The sequence below is a fragment of the Syngnathus leptorhynchus genome, chromosome 1, assembly GCF_054491065.1.
Source record: "Syngnathus leptorhynchus isolate UIUO chromosome 1, UIUO_Slep, whole genome shotgun sequence".
Taxonomy (NCBI): Eukaryota; Metazoa; Chordata; class Actinopteri; order Syngnathiformes; family Syngnathidae; genus Syngnathus; species Syngnathus leptorhynchus.
In genome coordinates this window covers 12228907-12253315 of record NC_141195.1, presented here as the reverse complement: position 1 = coordinate 12253315, position 24409 = coordinate 12228907, and the positions used below count along the sequence as shown (strand labels likewise).

The window sequence follows — 24409 nt, the reverse complement described above, 5'->3', positions numbered from 1 at the left end:
TAGGACTGCCCCAGCAGAGGTGCAACTTCTATAAAATAGAAAATGGAGGTAGAAAACGCCCAGAAATGAGAGGCAGTTTCATTATATCTGGCTCAAGAGTAAAAGGCAGAGTGCCACTTTGTAATAGTAAGGCATGTAACCTCGTAACTGACACGGCGGAAAGAAGTTTTTCGGAACAACCAGCTACTCTATATGACACATCTTGATGGCGCAGAGCAGGGGTTTTTCAAAGTGCAGGACCATGAGGTTCCTCTTAAAAATGTAAAATGCGTTGACTCGCTGGAGTCTTGCTGTCTTCCTTAGTTCATAAAGTGCCTCTGCTTCCCAAACAAATTCTAGAAAATTGTGTATCATATTTTAGCAACAGCAGTATTTTAACTCTACTAAGATAATTATAGATATATTTTAAAAATAGTTGTTAAATACAGACTTTTTCAAGTCTTGGTGAAATGTAGAAAAACTCTTAAATCTATAACTTTTGCACTATGCTACCAGTGGCCATGGCAGCTTTGTTTCAGGTCACTGTTTTGGTTGGGAGGGTCATGAGTAAAGTTGTCCTGACCCAATCATGTGATCAAAATTGGGACTGATCGTGTTATTTTCATCTTCATAATCCTGCAGTAGAAAGAAAATTGTGAAAACTGATGTCTTGCTGTTTTTATCAGTCAATCAATTAATCTTGAAATTGTCCATCTCAGAATGTTGGCACACAGGCTTAATAACTGCCGATAAAATATTGCCCTCTAGGGTCTCAAACTTTGGTGACAAATCTGATGTTACGCTTTTAGATAACATAATTGCTCTACTTTTGCTCTTGGACCCTCAAACGCATGCCATGAGGAACACCATTTTTTTCTTTCATAAAATCCGCTAAAAAGTAACAATGAAAAGACTTATATGGCAAAATATTTAGTGGATAATATTAAACATAACATGCCTGCATGTAATTAAATGGGTTAAAGAAAAAAACCTGAAAATGCAGCGTCCGATTCTGATTCTTGGAAGTGTTTCAGCAGTTGGGCAAAAGCGATTTACTCAAACCGCTGTGGCAGTTGAAATGTGTTAAGGAGTAGGGAGGTGGGAGGACAAGAGCAGAATGCTAATGATGCTGCCTCTGTTTCTCGCAATGGATGACTCACGCTCAACATGGGGGCGCAAACATCCACAGTGTGGGTAGCAACACATACGTGTGTGCATGTACACGAGCACGCACGCCGCCAGTCACTTTCCCAAATGATTGAGTTCCACTTCTATGTTAGATAAAAGTCAGGGCTCCACAATAAAGTAGATTATTTTAACGTTTTGACTGAGCAGTACATAATATAGAATGTGTACTGTTTGTAGGAACTTTGTAGATGCTGGATATGTACAGGTGAGTATAGTATGTAAAGACATTATATATATAAATTGCACGCCTTGTATTGGTCATTATATTTCAGCTGTGCTGTCAACTGATTCCAGTTGGTAAAAGGTTTCAAAAAAGTTCCCCAAAAAGTCAGAGAGACTTCTCCATTCATCATTTGGGCCAGTGTTCCCTTTAAAATGCACGCAGGCAAAATTGCACTCCTCTCTCACCCTCTCCGCACATAGCAAAAAGTTTACCCCCCCCCCCCCAAAAAACGTATATATCAAACCTTCTCCATGGGCTCCCCAAACTCCTCCCACGCCCGGGTTTTTGCCTCAGCAACCGCCGAAGCCGCGTTCTGCTTGGCCATCCGGTACCTGTCAGCTGCCTCCGGAGTCCTGCAGGCCAAAACGGCCCGATAGAACTCCTTCTTCAGCTTGACGGCATCCCTTACCGCTGGTGTCCACCAGCGGGTTCGGGGATTGCCGCCAAGACAGGTACCGATGACCTTATGGCCACAGCTCCGGTCGGCTGGCTCAAAAATGGAGGTGCGGAACATGGTCCACTCTGACTCATTGTCCCCCGCCTCCCCCGCCTAATTTGGATAATCATAAAGGAAAGGGAATATAATATTGCAAGACGAGATGTAATTATCCTCTGAGTCACCTCTTCTTTTATACATGGGTGAGGCAATCTATTGATTTCAGCTCTAGTTAAACAGGCAATGTGTTCGCAAATTACTTTTTTCCCCCTCGATTTTATACAGCGTGTCAAGGAAAAGCACCAACACCTTTTCTGCGTAGCCTTAGCTCATGGACAGACATCTGTGATGATTGCAAGAGTCACAAATGTTTCATAGGATTCTGTGCTTTGAAAAAACGTCCCAGGGTTGCTCTTCCGCAATGTAGGAATACAACCGTGACAACTTTGCTGAGTCTTCAAGGCCACACCAATATAATGTCAGGCAGAGCAGTTTTTGATACAGGCAAGAAGCCATGTGCATAGTTGCCATACCTGCTTTTTTCTCTAGCCCTCCATCCATTTTCTGAACCGCTTAGTCCCCACCGGGGTCACGGGCGTGCTGGAGCCTATCCCAGCCTTCATCGGGCAGTAGGCGGGGGACACCGCGAACTGGTTGCCAGCCAATCGCAGGGCACACAGAGACGAACAACCATTCGCACTCGCATTCATACCTAGGGACAATTTAGAGTCTTCAATCGGCCTACCAAGCATGTTTTTGGGATGTGGGAGGAAACCGGAGTGCCCGGAGAAAACCCACACAGATACGGGGAGAACATGCAAACTCCACACAGGGAGGGCCCGAGGTGGAATCAAACCTGCGTCCTCCTAACTGTGAGGCAGACATGCTACCCAGTGCGCAACCGAGCCGGACTTTTTTCTCTATCAATACAGTATTTCTCTCTTTTTCTCACAGCGATTCTATGGTTTTTCGCGTAATTTAAATTCCCTTCTTTACGTCCACACAAGAATGACTTTTCTAATTAAACACAAATATCCCACCACAAATGTCTGTAATTCCCTTGTTTTCTTGTTAAGTAAACAAACCGCCCCATTAAGACTACGAATGTGTACTGTTCAGCTTCCCTTTTTCTTTTCCTCTCAATGATACTAACATCATTTAGTCACCTCAGCCCCAAACGACTTTTTTCAGTTGTTCCGCCTCGATTGTTAAGTGCTCAGCCCGAACGCAAAAGGGACCGGATTGATTGGGTCCAGAGCTACTGACAGGAGTCTGTGCATTGATATCACCAAAGCAGGAGACGACAAACTTGTGTGTGTGTGTTTGTGTCTGTGAAGCGTGGGCATTAAGACGGACGCAACCGCGTGCCACCTGTGTGTTCATCACTCTGAAAAGCTGCCCTTTTTTGACGCTTGAAATAGAGTACAATTTAACTTGAGGAGCTGTGAGTCCATTTCATTGTTCCCTTTAAGCTTCTTAGCTGTAAAATATTCATATTGCGGGCAAGGGAGGAAAAATTCTGCAATGGTTGAAGCCAGAGCGCGTCAGGAGAGAGAAGAGAAACAGATGAAGTGTTGAAGAAAAGTGGTGAAATAAATGACGAACTAAAAAGGATGGGGATTGGAAGGAGCAAAATTGGGAGTATAAAATGGAACACGAGTGTTTTAATTGATGTTTTCCTGTAAACAGCTTTGAGTATTGTTGTCATATGAAAACTCCTTCGTTGCAGTTCTGTTACTTGGGTGAGGAACAGCATTTCCTCTTATCTTCCCTCTCATAGACTAGAAACCCACAATCCTAATTATAATCCAGATGTCACTGCAAGCACACTTGTATGCCCATAAAAATATAGCCCTAGAAAAAAAAGAACATCTTGTTTCAACTTCTTGTTCATTTTAATGTCAGGTGCCACTAAATGATTATCAAATGACTGACACAAAAGAAAACATGCAATGCCTTGAAGAAAACTTTTTCGGAGGACAACGCCAAACTAAGAACTTATTAGGTTAATTTTGTCATTATTAAAAAAACATTTGGAACAAATCTCAATAGGCTCTGAAACCAACTCACATGTGCTGTTTTTTTACATTCTTATATTGGACCAAACACATGTACTTTTAAACTGAAGATTAAATTGAAGAAACATGGGTGGTTTCTTAATTTTTCTCCATGACTGTATGCCAACCTTCTTCTAAATTGCATTTTTTTGGGGGGGGAGCAATATATGCCTATATATTAGCATCTTAAAGATCCTATATCAAAATTAATTTTGTTCTATTGTTTTATGCAAACTATTTTAATATAGTCAAATTAATATGACTATGATTTTAAGTTAAAATTCTAGTGAGTTTGCAGTTGCATGCCCTAGTGTTTAGAAAACCTGCTAAATTATTATTGGCACCCCTGATTAAGAAGTGTTAAAGCCTTAAAGTAAATTCTATTTTATTGTAAAAGCACACTCATTCTGAAAATCGCAGACATGGTTGGTTCACCAGACGCAGAGTCAAGCTCCTCCCATGGCCATCTCAGTTCCCAGACCTCAACCCCATTGAACATCTGTGGAGTGAGCTCAAGAGGAGGACCCAGGTCACTGGATAATTGAGTGACTAAGCAAAGACGACTGGTCGAAAGATCCTTCTTTCTGTATTCTCCCATCTTGTGAAACATAATAAAAAAGATTAGGCGCGGTTTTGTTGGCAAAAGAGGCTTGAACAGCAGGGGTGCTAAAAATTATACAACACATGATTTGATGCAATACATGTCTTGTGCAAACTGAAACCTTAGCAGCAACTGCCAACCTCAGAGAAGTTAAGGAATAAAGTGCTTTAATTGATTTTTGGAAAATCTTATCAGCATTTCAGAACCAGGATTGTGATGTATTCAGTTGAATTTTGTTTCATCTGTGTAGTAACGTCCTGCCAAGGGAGTCCGTAAGTTGTTTGTCTATCATTGTTTACCTCAGCTGATTAGCGGCCCAGTCCGAGAGTATGTTCAGTCTAGCTATTTTTGTTTTGATATATATGCTATAGTCTCCTGTCAGCGATCAGTTTAGCTCTGGCACTTGGCAAAGGTGAAAAACATTAATTGGATTGAGCCTACCCTATGCGATCCAGCTGGAAGACAGTTACATAACACCCCCAATGCCAAATGAGAGCTGCCATGCTTTAAACAGCCCATACGTACCATGAAGCACTGAGGTGGTGAGTCACCGCATCATATAACAAAATGAAAAGACAACTCTGACAAAAGGCACTGCAGTGGCCCTGTAGACAAGGCCTGCTGGGTATTCATTATGAAACCTTGGCATATCCATTTTGATTGCCTGACTCTCTCTCACCGCCACAGAACTTGCGATAAGAGGTGTTAATGGAAGAAGTTAAATGAAAGCATCAGTCGCGGTTATGACAAGAGGACCAAATCCAGTGTCCCCAAATAACAGAATAATTTTGGACACTCAACCATTGCTCGGTAAGATGATGAGCAGCGCTAACAAGACAAGGGTAGTTACTTGTAAATAGTGGGAGGAATAATGGAGACTGTCAAAGCAGAGCTGTATATTTCAAGAAAACAAGACATGTTTTATCTAGTTTGTAGAGTAACAAGGCAAATAGGACCTTGCTATTGCTTCTTGGAAGAGACACAGAGGACAGAGGGGAGGATTTGAAATGCTAATTTGATTGCGAAGATGTGGGTGGATGTGGAGAAGTCTGAAGCAGCAAGAGGGACAGGAAGAGCTAATGGCAAGAAAAGAAGGATGCAGGTAGAGTGTGGGAGTAGAAGACATTGAAGTGCAGAGAAGTTGAAGGTGAGGGGAGCTGAGTACTCTGGGTTGAAAGTTGACAGTCAGTCTGTATAAATTTGTTTGGGAACATAATGGAGATACAGTCACGGTCTCTACCTGCGCCTGTCCACATGACATTTTACTCGTTATTTTAAACATCTTGCTCAAAAAACATCTTGCTCGAATTCACCCTTTCTGCCGTACACAGACGCACAATTTTATTCCTTGCTTGGTGAGGTCAAGCTGAAATCGTGTTATACAACACATCCAACTTTTTTAGGATTTCCTACCACTGTGATTTCCAAAGTCTGTGCCATCATGTGGGATGTCACTTGTAACATTACAGACCTCTAATCAACATTTTGTGTTTTCTTGGCATTTATTCAATTCTCATCTCACAGAATGATATGCTAAGCATGACTGATCAGATCTCAAAGTTTGGCTGTTGAGGTACTTAGTTTTACACTTGTCCATTTGAAACATTTATTCTTGTAATGGTCAAGGGAGAGCAGAAACCTGTCCCAGCAGACACTGGGTGAGCAAAGTTACCAATATGGTTAATAAAATATTCATGACAGCTACTCGCTGACCTTGGCAATTATTATTTCTAGTTTCATCATTTCCTGGAGGAGGTCGCCAGCACCCCGCAGCAAATTGTGTTTGACATTCGAAGATCAACTTTAAATTGCACGGAGAGTATGTCGCACGTTGACGTACAGGATGTTTTTGCAGTGATGCCAATATGGTTAGAAATTAGTCCTCTGCATGAACATCTTCAAAGGAGAAGTAGTCGAGTAGATGATGTTTTTATTCAACTGTTAGTTACTGTCTACTTTGGTTCTTTATTTTACAGCAACAGTCGACCCAAGAAAGCTCACTCAAGACGGTTGTCATCCAGGAAAGAAGGCTTCATGTAGGGGTTCACAACGGCTGGTGTTTCATTGATACACCTCAAATAATGGTACTGGAGCCCTTATACTCAGGGATCAAAGGACGATCAGACAGCGTCTCCAAACAGAGTACCCAGACCAAGGACAGGTGAGTAAAACTTTTACATAACATAACAACAGGTGTCATTTCTTTGTCAGTGAAATTGATGGGCAATAATATGTAAGAGGATTCCCCTCGGCGCTTTTTTAAAATCTTTTGTATTATTGAAGGCCTCATAGCTGAGGCAAGTACAAAGAGCTATTAATGCGTTAGAGAGTGTGCCCACACCTTTCGCCATGGATTTTCTAAAGACAAAGGGTTGTGTGCTGTCAACACTCATGAAAACATGCTAATATGCTGACGTAACGCAGCAATAGAGTACAAGCCCACAGACTAATGCATTTATCTTGACTTGCTTAGACAATAGACAACGGTGTAAATTTGCACATTTTGTGGACCTGAATGCCTATTTTTTTCAAAAATCAGTTTCTGTGTCCTTTTTTTAAATTTGAATGTGATTAACTAATAATTATGATCTGATTCTCAGATTATTTTTTTCATTGAGTCCCATCGCTGGTCGGCAATGTTACGTGAATGAGTCAGTATTGTTGTAATCAAAGTATGTTTGTAATCCATAAAATGATACTTATTACTGGTAAGCTTCTGATTCCACATATCAGAATGAGAAACCAATAGCAATAATAATAATAATAGTAATAATAATAATAATAATAATAATAATGATAATAATAGTAATAGGGTAGCACAGTGTCACACGGGTTAGCCCAGTGTCACGGGTTAGCACGTCCGCCTCACAGTTCTAAGGGTGCAGGTCAGATTCCACCTCCGGCCCTATCTGTCTGGTGTTTGCATGTTCTCCCTGTGCCTGCGTTTTCTCCGGGTCCTCCAGTTTCTTCCCACATCCCAAAAAACATGCCAACATTGGTTGGGCGATTGAGCACTCCAAATTGCCCGTAGGTGTGAGTGCGTGCATGGATGTTTTTTTGTCTTTGTGGCCAGCAACCATTGTCCCCCGCCTACTGCCCGATAATGGCTGGGATAGGCTCCAGCACCCCCGTAGGGACAAGCGGTACGGCTGGTTGGATAATATTAATAATAATATTAATAATCATATTAATAATAATAATAATCATAATAAGGGACGGCTCGGTGGCGCACTGGTTAGCACGTCCGCCTCACAGTTAGAAGGGTGCCGGTTCGATTCCACCTCCGACCCTCCCTGTGTGGAGTTTGCATGTTCTCCCCCGGGCACTCCGGTTTCCTCCCACATCCTAAAAACATGCTTGGTAGGCCGAATTGCCCCTAGGTGTGAGTGCGAGTGCGGATGGTTGTTCGTCTCTGTGTGCACTGCCCAAAGACTGCTGGGTTGCTGCCTGTGAATCCCGTGGGGACAAAGTGGTACAGAAAATGGATGGATCAATAATAATAATAATAATAATAATAATGAATGTCAGCATCACATTCTGGGGTTTATGTAGTAAAAAAGGCAAATGTTGCTTGACGTAACCTCACTATTTAATCTTGCCTAAGGCTGCAATGCAAACTGTAACTGGCAAATATGAGTGCTGTACCACATCTTACGCAGTATACCACTTCATTCCCAAGGTACACTGAGGAAAGAAGTGTCAAATCTTCAATGCAAAGATTTATGTTTTAAATGACTGGAGCTGTATTAAATGAAGGGACCTGTTGTCATTTAATTCAATGGTTGTGCATCATCACTTGTTCGTTTCATTGGCTGGCACACCTTTATTTCATGCCTCTGTGTGTGTGTGTGCGCGTGCTTGCATGTGTGTGTGTGTGTGTGTGTGTGTGTGTGTGTGTGTGTGTGTGTGTGTGTGTGATGTGGGGGCTTATATCCTCAGCTCGGCAGCTTCACTGGCCCCCCAGATGCTCGGCCTTCGCAGCAACTTGGAGATCAGGCTGATCAATCACCAAGCTATAGCAGTTGTCTTTCAGCTGGAGTATGTCTTCTCTGCTCCAATTGTCCGAGAGACAATGGTAAGAGGGATAAAAATGCACCGTATTTATGGCGCACACTTAAAGACAATAAATAAGAAAAATATTGGAACAGAACTTGTCCTCACTTGACAGGTTACATTAGTCATTCGTTTACATATTTATGTGCAGTTTGACCAATTGATGCTCTTTTGGTGTATCAACTAAACTGTGTTGACAGGCAATAAAATTAGTGGCATAAATTTGAGTTACAGTACTTGATTTTGCTAACCTCTTTTTTTTTTTGCTGCCAGCAAACTAAAATGTTCTAAAGATATACGGAGATAATTAGCAGAAGGCCACAATTATGAAGACAAACTGGCCTAACTTGCATCCATTAGGACTTTTTTTTTTTTTAAATGCCATTTTCTCATGTTGGCGAACTTGTCCTCTGTGAGTAAATTCCAACTGTCAACATCTTCCACTCCAAACGAGTTTATATGAATAAGTGTTTCATTTTTGATCGGAGTAAATAAACGTCAGTATCTTCCCGAAAAGGGTAGCACATGAATATTGCGACCGGCTCTAATATATCAACTGGCATTTCAGTTCTTTAACCTTTGTCTTTCCTAGCTCGCTTTTCAGAGAGAAGTCAGTGTTTTAGCTTTTATGAACAGTCTTAAAATTGTGCTCCACATTCCCTTCCTCCATATAGCAACGTTAGATTTGCAGATGAGGTGTAAACACAATTCAAAAATGACAATGTGTCTCTAATACGATATATCTCAAAGCGGAGAGCATTAAAATGAATACTGTAGTCTACAGTACATCACAAAATTGCTTTGTAAATAATGATTGTCTGGGTGAGCAAAAGAGATGCAATCCCAACACATTTGACTTCACCATTGTGACTTTCCAAGGCCTGGACATTTAAGTGACATTACAGGTGCATCATTTAGGTTGTGTGAATCATTTGCCTTGTGCGCGAGTGGAGTGTTTGTATTGCTGTATGCATGTGTTGTGTTTCTAATCAGCAGTCTGCCTTGGGTGTACTGTGGACTGATAAGCGCAAGATAAGCGCTCCCTTCTGGAGATATGATGTGAGTGATGCCTGAAATCACACTCAGGTTCACGTTGAGTTTTGACAATAAAGCTTGCACGGTGTCAACCTGATGCAAAAAATGTCATGTGTCACTCAGCTACCTTGAGAAGTGCGATGGGACATTCTTCATGTCCCTGTGCTGTGACAGATGTGACAGTTTTTTTTTTTTGCTTTAATAGGGACTGAGCTGAGCTCTGCCTTCAGGGCAGGCAACAGTACTTCAGGCTGCTTGAAACCTTTGTAATATGGCACGGGACTGGCTCTGATTGCCACTACTACTTCATCAAATACCAATCAAGGCAATTTGGAAATGTGTTTTTAAGCCTCAACATTTGACACAATCTATGTTTTGCTGCTGTTTTCTTGCCGATGTACAACAGACTAGCAATTCACTTAGTGATTGCATTCCAAGGCCACTCAGTCAATGTCCAATTGACTTAATAATGGTGATGAGTATTGGCTGCTGGCTCTATTATTGTTGAATTGTTTGTGCTGTGTAGCTTTGAATGGAGGTATTATTAAACTAATAAATAAATACGAAAAAATATAAAGATTGTAAACGTACACTAGATCTGCGAATGCTGGGGAACAGCGAAAAAAGTTCTACAATCACAACAGAATAGCACATACCATTGTATTAAAACAGAATAGGAGAGGGGCAGCTCAGTGGCGCACTGGTTAGCACGTCCGCCCTAACCCTAAACTCCGACCCCCCATGTGTGGAGTTTGCATGTTCTCCCGTGCCCGCGTGGGTTTTCTCCGGGCACTCCGGTTTCCTCCCACATACCAAAAATATGCTTGGTAGGCTGATTGAGCACTCCAAATTGCCCCTAGGTGTGAGTGTGAGTCTGAGTGCGAGTGCGAGTGCGGATGGTTGTTCATCTCTGTGTGCCCTGCGATCGGCTGGCAAACGATTCGGTTTCCGATTTCACCTACTGCCTGATGACTGCTGGGATAGTCTCCAGCACACCTGCGATCCCCGTGGGGACAAGCGGTATAGAAGATGGATGGATGGAGTATAGGAGAGACTATAATGCCTCTATTGTCATTTTGTTGAGCAATACATTAAATTAAAAAAGTTAAATCCTTAGGTTCTTATATTAAAAAACAATTTACCATTAAAATGGTTGCACGCTCCTGGTGAGTGCCAATATTTTGAGCAGAAAAGAGAACTAGTGTGTGCTGGTCAGAGAGTGATGAGCGTTTTACTCTGTCACTGTCATGGTCAATGTCTAAAAACAAGTTATGGGGCCATGTAAGACATGTCACACTATGTAGAAATCCTTGTTCCCTCCCAAAAATGTTTGGACACATCTGTGTGGTGGTCCTGAAGCGTCCAAGATTCCAGATCAGCAGTCTTTGATTATGCCACTACACAGAATACGACACTTCCAACTCATAATCAGCTACAACAGTGACCGTTTGGGACGTTTCCGTCGGCTCCAATGTGTAGTCTGACCTCGTCACTGTGTGATTGTTGTTATTTCATTTTCACAATTTTGGCTCATGTTTTTCCTGCTCTGTTTCTCTTTTGTCTTGTTCTTGTTGTTTGTTTCATCTGTGTCTCGTAATTTTTTTTTCTGCATCTAGGCTGCCTTCCCTGGTTTTATCATTCCATGTCAGATGATATGATGAGGTCTTTGCACTTAGCGTGAGAATGTGTCACTAATGTCTAAGTAAGTGTTTTCCTACTCTTGTGCTTGATGCTGCCTATCAATTACATCACACTGTATGTGGTCTTAGTGAAAAGGTTGGTGTGTATTGCTGTCTGCTTTGCTCTTGATGACATTCATTAGCTCATCACTAATGGAACCCTGGAAGATAAACGGAGGCAGGAGATACTCCTAGCTTGTGACTTTCTGTCTTTTTGCCAAAAATCTATTTGCCATGGGGCAAGGAGATAGCTGCACTCATCCAAAGTTTTGAGAAAAGGAAGGAGTGACTGCCTCCACTTTGTTGGATTTGAAGCTAAGGGTACACAAGTGCGGAAAAATAAACTGGATTATTTATTTCACGGAGAAATAATGGAAATGATCTATTTTGTGGTTCCAATTCCACCTTACACTTTACCATTGTTGATCGTCATGCAAGTATAAATGGTGGTATACCTCTTTTCCCGCGTAAAACAAAAACAAATGTGTCATGATTTCTCTGAGGAGTAACAATTTTCTTTTTCATTCTATCGTCTTCATTATCATTTTCCTTTTGGGCTTCTAATCTATTTTACCCTTTTTAAACGTCATAAGAAATAAGAAACCGTATGGACTGAGAAACATAGTTTTTTGTTGTTTTTTTTGCGTTCAATTTAATGTCAAATGCAAGTTGTTTGACCTCTATTCCAAAGGTCCACTTTGTTTAATTTCTCTCTTTTGTGCTTGAGCGACTAGCAAGTTCCTTCCTCAGAACATCACTCTCTCAAACTTGGATGATGACAGCTTTTGATGCCTGTCAAAATGGATTCTTCATTTGAGCAAACATTAATGAATGTGCCTGTCAAGCACATCATATGTTCACCTTCAACCCTGACTAGATTTGAGGCTCGGCACATTTGGTTACTGATTACTGTATAAGAAAGCCCAAGCATTATTATGTGACCTATTAAACTCCTCTTTATTGTGCCCTTTTACTGAGCTGGGACTGAGAGCAATATCTCGATCATTTGTTTGCTATACAAGGCAGCCTTACAACACAAAGAAAACAGAATCATCAGTCGGCTGAATACTCGAGCCTCTTTTCACTGAGTGCGCTGAATAGCAAAAATTCGTCGTCCTCTATATCAGTCTGGTTTTGATTATAAATGACAAATTCCAAGTAAAACGTTCGGGTGGCAACAGAACATAATTTTAATATAATTGAGTGATTTGCGCAATGAATCACTGCCGGAAAACTGTGTTGTGTTGCTGCAGACATTATGCTTCAAGGCAAGTGTAAAAAAAAATCATAGAAGCTAAATGTTTTTTCACTGTGTGCCACGAAATGATGTTTAAACATGAAGTGAAATGGGCATTCAAAGAGAGTCAGGAGGAAGGCACTTAAACAAATTCAGAAACTTGTTTGAACCAAAGAAAGAAAAAACAAATGAAGGAACAAGTCTAAATACAGCACCTGATGCGTAGAGCTTCCTCCATCTTTTCAAATGTATAAGCCAACTGTAACAACCTATTCCAACCTCCTGAATGACACGTTATAATGTTTTTGTAATGTTGAATTCAACCGTATTGGCACTCATTTCGGCAGCCAGGAAGACCTTACTCTATTTCATGAGTGTAGCTGTAACAGGTCAGTAGTTGTAGCATGACAAGCACCTTTTCAATACAAATGTGACAATTTAAGTTCTGTCCTTCCATTTCGTAAATCACCGGCAAAAGGCAGACTATACTCTGCAGTATTGGATTTTACACATAGGACATATTGTAACAAACAACATTCACAAGTGTGAGAGCTGAGCCATGTGCACTCGCGTGAGTGAACCAAGTTATTGTCCACCAAAATTTAAATCATTACACCCATGATATCCAGTTTACAACAGACTTAGAATAAGAAACTAATTCCATCAATGAATCTCACCCTAATTAAATGCATACATTCCTGTTAACGTTCCTTTGCAGCACAGATAGCAGAGATCAATTGGTTTATGGACACACATGTAGTTGTGGATATGGATGCAGTGACACGGCCAGTGGCGAAGTTTATTAAAGGTGTTGCCGTATACAGCTTCTCCTCTGGGCCACGTTTTAATTGGCTGGTGTCAGTAACATGCTGTGTACATTGCGGTATGGTATTACCACTTTCCGAAAAATGTGCAAAATGTTCTTGGTTGTGTGTGTAAACACAGTGATTGTGGGGGCCCTGCAGCTCTTAATGATATTTGCTGAGTGAAATGCTCCTGCAATAACATGCTCAAATAAAGAGCCTAGTTTACTCTACGATTACCCCCAACCCATGAATCCCATCTTTGTCCTGGTTTTCTTGACCACATCGTATCTTACTGCATCCCCCACAAACATCTCCCAGTGTTGTTGACCTCATATTCAAAGAAAAATGTTATATTTTGTGTCTCTGATGTGAAATGCCATGTAAATGTTAATTAAATGTTAATCAAACAGCTTAAGCACGGTAATGTCATCAGGATTTGGAAGTGTTATATTTAGTTGTTTGCAGCTCATTCCTCGGCGGTCAGTCCTACCCCAGGGCACTTTTTTTTCCTATTGTACATCAAGAGGAAAAGTTGAATTACATGGCACAGGAGGTTATATATATGCCGGAGAGACAATATTTCGCCTGCCTAATTAAAATGAATGTCAGACTCTCCCCCCACCGAGGAGTACATCAATCTCCCCTCACGATAGGCCCAGAGTGAGTCGTACCCTGTCACAATCTGCCAGCAGTGCCATCTTTCTCCAGACGAATGCATTCCCCTAGAAGCTAGACAGACAGTGGCAATAAGGTTTGCATATGGAATCGCTGCTTTGTGAATGGTCACCGCACACTTAGGTCGGGCTCGCATTCCCGAGGATCTTAAATCCCGACTTGAAAGATAACGGCAGTTGTACAAAGTGGCTGGTGGCATTTTGGAGCCATACAAGGCTTGAACATCTGGTGAAAAATCAATTTCCACTGTTACTTGTCTGTCCCTTGGGCAGTTTTAAGGCAAAAGAACATTGTATATGGCCTTTTGGTGCTAATTTCCTCTCGTTTTCCAATTGCTCGACTAACTACTTATTTATTAGCTTGCAAATTTACCTGCTTTTGTAGCTTGCGTTTATATCAGGTTAAAACTTGTGGACCCTCACTACAGTCTACATGAGTTGTAGCCTTGGCATTTCCTCACCTTACTTGGTGCAGATTGTGTAAGATAAATTACTGATTTAGTGCGCCCCTTTTGCACAATTGCTATGATGAGTCACTTGAATTTGGCATAACACAAGATAAAACTTCCGGCTGGCGAAGACGTATGACCAGCAATAAATGCAACCGGTAGAAAAGCAATAACAGGTGACAAAAATAAAACACTGCTAAGCACCACTTGAAGAAAAACATGGCGTCAAAACTGCGACGTGCTCCAGCTCCCGCTTGATTGCAGTGACAGACCTTAGATATGTTATCTTATTTTTCCACCTAAGGATACAGCAATGTTGTATTCACTGTGATTCTTACTAATATTTCATGTAGTATAGAATTTTGATGGGAGATCTGGACATGATTTCCAAAATCCTGTAAGGAGGGTTTAAAAATAGAAATTAAAAGCCCTTTAATTTGTATCTGACTTTTTCTAATTTTCATGTATTTTCCTAAAAGATCTCAGTGGTGATTGTAGATGGGGTCATTATATTGATTCTGTATTTCCAATTCTTTTAAGTTTTCAAGATCCAAAACTTCTAATGAAGTGAAAACATTAAACATGCCTTGCAAAAGCGTCTCCTTGAAGCCGTGATCGAAAGCAAAGTCTAATTTTCCCAGCACAGTATAGCCTGCCGGGTTCATTTGAGCTACTCATGCAGATGGATGAAAATGTGAATGGTTTAGTGCTCTTAAGTTAATCATCTCAGCACGAGTTGGCTCCCCCCCTCCAGGGCTTCTCATTGTGGAGACTATGAGTACAGTAGTAGGAGCCCTGGGCTGGTGCCCACTGCAGTCTTCTGGGCTGAAATAATGACTTGAAAAACCCAACAGACATGCGGTAATAGTAATAACTGTCAGGCCCAGTCTCCCATCAGTGCTCACATCCTCCTAATTTAGGATTAATTCACGCTGTGCTCTAGGAAACTCTTTGTTGCATTGTGTCTTATCATTTTATCCAACACAAAGCTGGAACTATAGTTCTTTTCTGCTTCAAAAGATGCAACCAGCTCCATCCCTAAAGTTTTATATCTAACATTAATACTGTCACTTTGGAGTTCGGGAACAACTTGTACTTGACCTTGTAGATGGTGAATATTGGACCCTTTAATGACTTTTCCTCCCTCTTCCTCCCATTTTCAGGGACAAATGGAATTTCAGCTGTGTTAGACTCAAAATTCACAGTCTGCCACCTTTGGATGGTTTTCCTCCATTTTCCCATTGTCCTTTATGTTCCTCCTTAAGTTTGATGACTTTTTGAGGGGGCCTGGCTCCAGGTCACAGATCTTAAGTCTTTATTTACAACCTGGCAAGTTTTTGAAACATAGATTTTATTTTTCCAAGAATTTTCAAACACTGTGTTTTACATTTGCAAACAAGATTAATGGATTCTTCCCTTTGCAAATGTTTTGCCTGTTGGAGCAATTACATGAGCAGTGACATTGCCTGTTATTGTTTTTAGTGTAACTTTATGAGAAATATTTGTGCTTCTCTGTTTTTGCCATAGGCTGTTATTTTTATTCCGATTCCTCCCCAATTCCATGCACTATTAAAAGTTTCGGCCTTTTCTGCTGAGTAAAAACTTATGACTGTTAAAATAGAATTTATGTATGTATGTATGTATGTATGTATGTATGTATGTATGTACGTATGTATGTATGTACGTATGTATGTATGTATGTATGTATGTATGTATGTATGTATGTATGTATGTATGTATGTATGTATGTATGTATGTATGTATGTATATATGTATGTACGTATGTACGTATGTACGAATGTACGTATGTACGAATGTACGAATGTACGAATGTATGTATGTATGTACGTGTGTATGTATGTACGTGTGTATATATATGTGTTAGGTCTAAATATGATCAGACATTAAATCACATGCTGGAACGAAGAGGAGAAGACAACGAGGATGAGTTTACTCGCGAGGAGAACGATAGAGAAAGGAAGCTCAGTTACAATCTCCACCAATTCTGGGTTCCTCCTCCACGTGCTCTTCTTTTTAATGTTTTGGTTGCCCTGGTTACAGAGGCGTTGCTACACTAAAGGGAGGGGAGATAGTGGCTGTAGCAACGCTGATTAGCTAAGGAATGTAGTGTAGTGTGATCTAGCACTTGTCGGCCCTCGACCCCCGCATTGGGACTGCAGAGTCTGCTTTCTTCCCCCAACCAGTTGTCCTCTCCATGAGTGGCCGACTCCTCCTCGACTGTGATCAGATAACTTGAAGCACGTTGAATGTCGCTTACCTGTGGAACAATGCAACTAAACCCTTGCTAAGTTTATCTTCTTAGTAAAGTAACACAACACATAATAATAATAATATCTAGCCCTACTTAAACATTTCAACACATATTAAGTAAATGTAAGGTAACTGGCATACAGTTCCTTAAACGGACATTGAGTAAATATGGGATAACTTTAATGTGACTACTTCAAACTGTATATAACCAGTTTTGATCATCTACAATCTATGAATCAAAGCTACAGTTAACTAAAAGGAATGAAGTCCCTTTAAACTGAACAAAGAACATTTCGCCTATGCAAAGAAGCTCTGCTCATTGTTAGTGAAGGCCTCTTACAAAACAAACACAAAAGTAACATAAGGACAGGAAGGAAACATAAGGCTGACGGGGATCAAAAGACATTCCTTGAACCAAATAGAAAGCATTTAGTTTTCAAGGAGAGTCGTAAACTCATAAAGATAAGGCCTCCTGGTCTGGCAGGCCAAGGCTTCCCCCGAGATTATTCCAACAATATGTATGCATGTAAGTACTGTATATGCAGGGCCATTCACATTAACGTAATACAAGATACGTTCCTTGCATCAAAACATTGAGTTAACTGTTGTGACAGCTATTTAAACCTAACTTGTTATACCATAACTCATTAGCTTATATTTTATTTTTGTAGTGGAGTGAAATTAGTTAGTTAATGACTTGACTTGCACATAATTGGCTGCCTCTCATCTCTGCTCTAAAGTAACAGATGATGATGCCCAATACTGAGTGTATTTTACTGCTACAAACAACGATTGAAAGCTGTCTGCATCTGGCATTGTTAAATGAGACTTTTAGAGTTACTTTGTGAATGTGTCAAACCCTTCAAGCCAACATGTTCGAGCATCAGAGCTGGCTTTTACAGTATACTTTTTAAATCACAATGCCATTAAACACCACCTCCACTCGCGCAACTTCTCAATGTCATCCTCCAGCTTTTGTGTGTGACTAACCGTGGACTGTGTGCGCATGGATTACATGCCTGCATGTGAGTTTAACCCCATTTTGAATGAAACTCTTATCCCTGTTTATTTACTGAAACCACAAGTAAACAGTCCCTGTGAGATTCCTTTAATCCTGTTGTTTCATACCCCAAGCTCTCTGAGGTTTATGCAGTTCATATGTAGATCACATCGTTCCCCAGTACAAAAACTAAGCGTTGAAATGGATAGCGGATTCGTGCCGCTATAAGCTTTTCTTCTCAAAGGATATTCTTTCTCTTTTCCCCCATTGTCTTTTCTTTTCAATGTGAATACACAGCTTCTGAGAGATCCCCTAAGTTGATTATGAATAAGTTATTCCTTGCTTGATCTCAGTCATGGATGTACATGTAATGCATGTTTTAAAGCACTGGTGTCAAACTCAAGGCTCGGAGCCAGATACGGCCCGCCACATCATTTTATGTGGCCTGCGAAGACAAATTGTGCATCAAATTCGTGGCATTACTGGAATTGCAAATTGTCTTCACTTTTGATAATATATTCTTTTAAATTTTGTTTTAAATGTTTTTACTCGTCTGATTTGAAAACAAGTTGTAGCTTTTTATAATATGAGGTGCTCATACATTTATTTGGGTTGGCAGTCATAATGGCCCTCCGAAAGAAGCTATGACTACAATGCGGCCTGCGTAAAAAATGAGTTTGACACCCCTGTTTTCAAGAGATGTAGTTATGAAAATGTTAAGATTAGCTCACAGCCCCTTTTGGCCTTCATATCCTTACTTATTTTCTCTTAGCAAGTATTGAACATAAAACTCTTTTCTCATTCTGATGATCGGCGACTGAACATGTGCGATAAGTGTAGGACAGTAAAAGCTCTCTCTCCAATGCTGTAGGCAACCATGTAGAAAGGACTCCCGATTGGTGCTTTGTCTCGCATTCTCATAGAGCTCAGCCAGCATTTCTTCCCCCGAATAACTCCTACACAGTACCATATTCATTGAATAATACAGGGTGAATGATCGCTCGTGTGCTAGACAGTCACGTTGCTCAAGGTTTCTTTTCTGCTATGCTTGACATGTATGACTTAATCGGGCTCCTTAGGAATTTTACAGGTTTCACTGTGTAGCATAATATTTTTGAACTGTAACAATAAAAAAATAGATCTATATTATGTTGAAAACATGCATGTGGAGTATTTCATACAGTGTCATATTAATCCCTAACCAATTTATTGAACAGCAGAAATCACTTCTCACTGAGTCATTGCTGCGATCTGCTGCATGCTTCTACTTTTCCAATTCAGTGAAAGAGTTGTGCTTTTACTGCTTAAGGGTGAAATTATAGTCTGAAGCGAACAAACTCTCCATAGGAATTGAATATTGATTTGCAATTCACTGCCACTTAATTTGTGTGATGCGCAGGATAGTCTCATCAGATGTAAACAGACAGAATAAGAGCTTAGGAAACTTTGTGATGGTTCTCAAGGCATGACATAAAGAGAATAGCTTCTCTGTAGTTTCCATGGATACCTTGGAGTATCTACGTAATGGCCTGTACAATACAGTATTTCTGGACCACCTTCAACATCCCGCTTTTGTATAGGTCCGTTCACATTAACGTACCCACAAAAAACAACTGGCTATAGATATTTATCATTGACTCAGTCAGCATGTCTGTTCTTTTGTCTTTTTAAACCTGTTAGTAACTAAGTTTAGTTGTAAGGATTCAAGCGTTTTACAGATGGTTTGGCATTGTAAGCCTCTCAGGTCTGAAATTTAGGATGCCAATGTGCGTTTTCTCCAGGTATCCCCCACCGCCTCTCCATATTCCAGAGACCCGTATGCTACTCTTTATTGATCATTGGTGTAAATGTGAGTGTGAATGCTTGTTTCGATCTATTATCTGCTCTGTGATGGGCTTGGTACCCAGTCCAGAGTGTACCCCACCTCCAGCTTGCCCAGTGATGAATGGTTGGATCCGTGCATTGCTCACAGGAAAAGGCAAAATAAAAGAAGAAAAATAAGTGCTAAACATGCACTTTGGGAGAATCTGTTTAATAGGTTTTGCATTATCTTGCTAATTAACAAAGAAATGGCCATGGAGAAAAAATCTCCTCGTGAGGGGGTGCTTCCTTTGTGTTCTTTAGCTATAATGGGAAAAAATAACATTCATAAACGGTTTCTTAGGCTCGTAATGGTTTAAATTGCACATATATAGAAATCCTTAAGTCAAAAACTTTCTTTTGAATAAGTTGATCTGCATGCCTCCACTATCCTAACAAATGTAGATTTTTTTCAAAAGAACGTACAAGACAACAATCACGCACATGCACTAACAAAATATTTAAGGGCATTCAAAAGCAAAGTAAAGAAATAAAAAGTAGGTTTCTAAACTGACAGTGAAATTGATTTTAAATGCTTAAAAAAAGCCTTCTCCAAAGGTGTGAATAAAAAATATTTATACTTGGGGCTGACTTCCCCTCTGTTGGCAGCTTATTCCACTAGCTTATTCCACTAGTGTGGAATAAGCTTTTACTGAGTCAACAAAAAATACTGATGCTCCCCATTTTACTTGTGACTGACAAAGTAAAATGTTTCTCATCCGCTTGTCTAAACATTCTTATGTAGAGAGGTGATGATATCTTTCCAGATTTGTAATACAGCAGCACATATGAGAATGTATGTCGCCATCTATGTCAGGATCATCAAAGGCATACGTTTTTTTATTTTTTATTTTTATTGTTGCTTTTTTTATATATGACTGATGACCTGTAGCGTATGATTATGGTTTTCACGTAAAAAATGGACTCAATGGAATTAAAGGTATTGAGTGAACCATGATGGGTTTCACTTTGTTTTGAACAATGGCCACTATCAGGGTCGCTCTGTAGTGTATATTGTGCCTGTGATTGATTAAAGTTGTATGAAGCTGACCAGCTTATTAATCGATTCAGCAAAAGCTTGCGGTCCCTTGTGGAGGATTTAAAGCTAAAAGTGTTTCACCCTATTTCTTTCTTTCTTTCTTTCTTTCTTTCTTTCTTTCTTTCTTTCTTTCTTTCTTTCTTTCTTTCTTTCTTTCTTTCTTTCTTTTCTTTACTTTCCCAAGATTTTTTTTCTCAATATACAAGTATAGGTGCAACAAGGCAGACTGTGAATCGTATTCACCCATGGGAAAGCTTTCCTTAACTCTCTGTGACCTAAATTGCAGGTTCCCTATGCAGAGGGTAATTGCAATAATTGCAGTTTAAATAATTATTTGCTGTGCTTAGAAAGCCAATACTGTACAATTAATTATTATTGGAAAATATGCAGGGGTTTTTTTTTTTTTGCACTGCAGAAGAATGTGGAAATAAATACAATTGTGCCAGTAAGGCATTGTTTGCACGTTAGGGCTAGACTTGAACTATTAAATCATCAAAATGTATTCATACAAAGTGTTACAACCCAGATTCCAGCAATTTCAAAATTCAACTTTTGCCTTTCACATCCAAATGTGGGTTGAGTTTCATACTGGAAATAATAGAGCCAAATACAAGGATGTGCCATTAGAAATATGTTAATGCAGTGCTACAATGTGTCACATATGATAAGCTAAATGTTAAATGCAAGAATGATATTTTTGTGTGTTAGTTCAGGCTCTATATCGATTTGAAATAAACAGCTCTCATTTGTCCTTGTTAGAATGAAACAGTCAGGATTGTGCTATTTAACTAAATTGTTCTTGACAATTGAGGACATGGCTGCCAAGTTTAATTTTGACCGTTACTCGCACATTTAACAATAATTAGTTATAGCTGACATGATGACTACTTTCAGTGGTGATAATTTTCAAACAGACGAGCTCCCAAAATTTTTCCCGCACTCACTCATATTTTGAGTCCATATTATGAAGCAAGATTTTTTTTTTTTTCAATTAACTAATTGAACAATGAGGAGCTCTTTAAAGCAGACATCTATGGGTAAGCCATTCCAATTTTATTCACTAACAAACCAAGCAGAATTGCTTGTTTGCTTATTGGTTGGTTTGGTTGGTTGGAGTGGGTTGGTTGGTGGGTTGGTTGGTGGGTTGGTTGGTTGGTTGATTGATTGGTTGATTGATTGGTTGGTTGGTTGGTTGGTTGGTTGCTTGGTTGCTTGGTTGCTTGGTTGCTTGGTTGGTTGCTTGGTTGGTTGCTTGGTTGGTTGCTTGGTTGGTTGGTTGCTTGGTTGGTTGCTTGGTTGGTTGCTTGGTTGGTTGCTTGGTTGGTTGCTTGGTTGGTTGCTTGGTTGGTTGCTTGGTTGGTTGCTTGGTTGGTTGCTTGGTTGGTTGCTTGGTTGGTGGGTCAGCCGGCCGGCCGGTTCAAAGTATTGTGGAATTGGTACAGTGAAAAAACAACTATCTAACAGCGCTCAGATTCCAGGTTTCCAATATCAGCTCCGGCTTTACTATGCGGAGTTTGGGATTTTTCTTCCTATACTAGTGTGGGTTGTCTCTGGGTACCTGTTTCTTTTTTTTATTTTTAATTATAGACTCGCCATGTTCCGTAAGTTAATGTTGGCATGAATGCTTGCAGCTCAACTGCAACCCCAAGGTTATGTTTACGCTATGTTTCCAGTAGCAATTTTCCCCCTGTATTTTCAAGCTGTTTTTCAGGATAGGCCTCCAGAGTCCCAGAAGCTCAAATGCACCCAACATTTCGACCCACAATTTACAAGTAATGCCCTATATTTCCTCCTGGCCTGTCACTTTTTGATGGGATCACCTTCTGTCATTTGTCACATTCTGTCAATGTTTTCCTTAGCTGTGAACGGTAGGCAGTTTTGGCGCTCGTTTGTTGCACGAGGGGAGTCTAATGGAGCTTCTTTACCTGGTCCAGCTCCAGAGGAGAAGCACACTGCTGAACGATATGATACGATACTATGTTACAATACAATACAATACAATACAATACAACAACTTTATTTATATTACATATTTATAACGCATTTCATTTGTTTATCTTGGTTAGTGTTTTTGCTTAAAGATCTAGTAAAGTGATTTCAATTATCTGTAAACATATGTTTGAAGGTACTACAGGTGTTAAAAACATTTAAGTACTGAATTATTGTGATTATTAAAATTTGTATTTTTGATTTGTTTGAGCAAGCTTACACACCTTGTCTTTCTGGCATTAGTCGGTCCTCTTCTGCTTTATAAGTGCATGCCGGCATTAGAGCTGACCCGGCCACCAGTCTACTCAATGCCAACGCCAGTCCACATTTTGCAAGCTAACAAGCCCACGGACCGCAGGCCGGTTTCGATGTTGTCCAACAAACCACCACCTCATTCAGTTCTGGTCGTGTCTGTGTCCACACACCAGAGTGTGATATTTGAAGTTATTGAATATTTGTTGAAATTTGATAAGTTTAGTGTTAATTCAGCACAATGACACAGCACACATTATTTAGCCTGCGGCTCAACTACAGACTATTGCACACATACACTCGTTCAGGAATGGGAATTGAGCAAGGCGTGTTTTCAGTACGTTGAGTGGACACAGCTCACAGCGTCTGACAGATGGCAGGAGGGCCTTTTTTTTCCTACAATTTCTTTGCCTCATTTTATTTTTAGTTTAAAGATGAAATGCCAAATATATATATATATATATATATATATATATATATATATATATATATATATATATATATATATATATATATATATATATACACATACATACACATACACATACACACACACACACTTGGCATTTTATTACATACACCAGAGAAATTTGATAAGTTTAGTGTTAATTCAGCACAATGACACAGCACACATTATTTAGCCTGCGGCTCAACTACAGACTATTGCACACATACACTCGTTCAGGAATGGGAATCGAGCAAGGCGTGTTTTCAGTACGTTGAGTGGACACAGCTCACAGCGTCTGACAGATGGCAGGAGGGCCTTTTTTTTCCTACAATTTCTTTGCCTCATTTTATTTTTAGTTTAAAGATAAAATGACAAATATATATATATATATATATATATATATAAATAAATATATATATATATATATATATATATATATATATATATATATATATATATATATATATATATATATATATATATATATATATATATATATATATATATATATATATATACACACACATACACATACACACACACACACACTTGGCATTTTATTACATACGTGACTTTTTTTATTCATTCAAATTTTACAGGCTTGTTTACTTCAAAATTCTGTGTAGCATGTCAAATTCATTGGACGTTTTATTTTCAATTTATATATCTCTTTGTGGATGGTCAAAATATTAGAAAGAGTTCAATTGGCTTGTCATGACCGACATGACCTAGCTTTCACATAGAATTGTGATATAGCCTTGTGTCACTTAGAGTAAATCCTCAACACTGCATTGGGGAACTTATTGATTTCAGTGTCAGTAATGTCTGTGTTGCCGTGTCTTTTCCCATCACACAGCTGTCGGCCACATCAACATCCCGGGCAGCATTCCTGCAGTGCCTCCGTTGGGCAATGTTGTGCCCATTCCAGGAGCAGCCAAACTGGAAGGGGGAAGAGACACAACTGGTACTACAAGGGGGTTCAAAGCCGAACCCTCTTGGACTCATGGTTTACAACTCGGCCAGAACTGAGAGCGCTGCACCACTCTCAACTTCAGGCACAGTTCAGGTATCACACTGTTGTGAACGAAGGCTTAAAAGCAGAAAGCAGATAGAAAGAAAGGTACTGCAGACAT

The 24409-nt window shown here is 39.9% G+C and overlaps 1 protein-coding gene across 1 annotated transcript in view; it reads left to right on the top strand.

Moving 5' to 3' along the window:
* Positions 1 to 24409, top strand: part of nphp4 (nephronophthisis 4) — a 104921-nt gene that overhangs the window by 27704 nt on the left and 52808 nt on the right. Inside the window, exons 7-9 of the mRNA XM_085919860.1 lie at positions 6461 to 6645; positions 8424 to 8559; positions 24133 to 24342. Of these exons, the coding sequence (XP_085775986.1) occupies positions 6461 to 6645; positions 8424 to 8559; positions 24133 to 24342 (531 nt within the window). The remainder of the gene's footprint in view (positions 1 to 6460; positions 6646 to 8423; positions 8560 to 24132; positions 24343 to 24409) is intronic.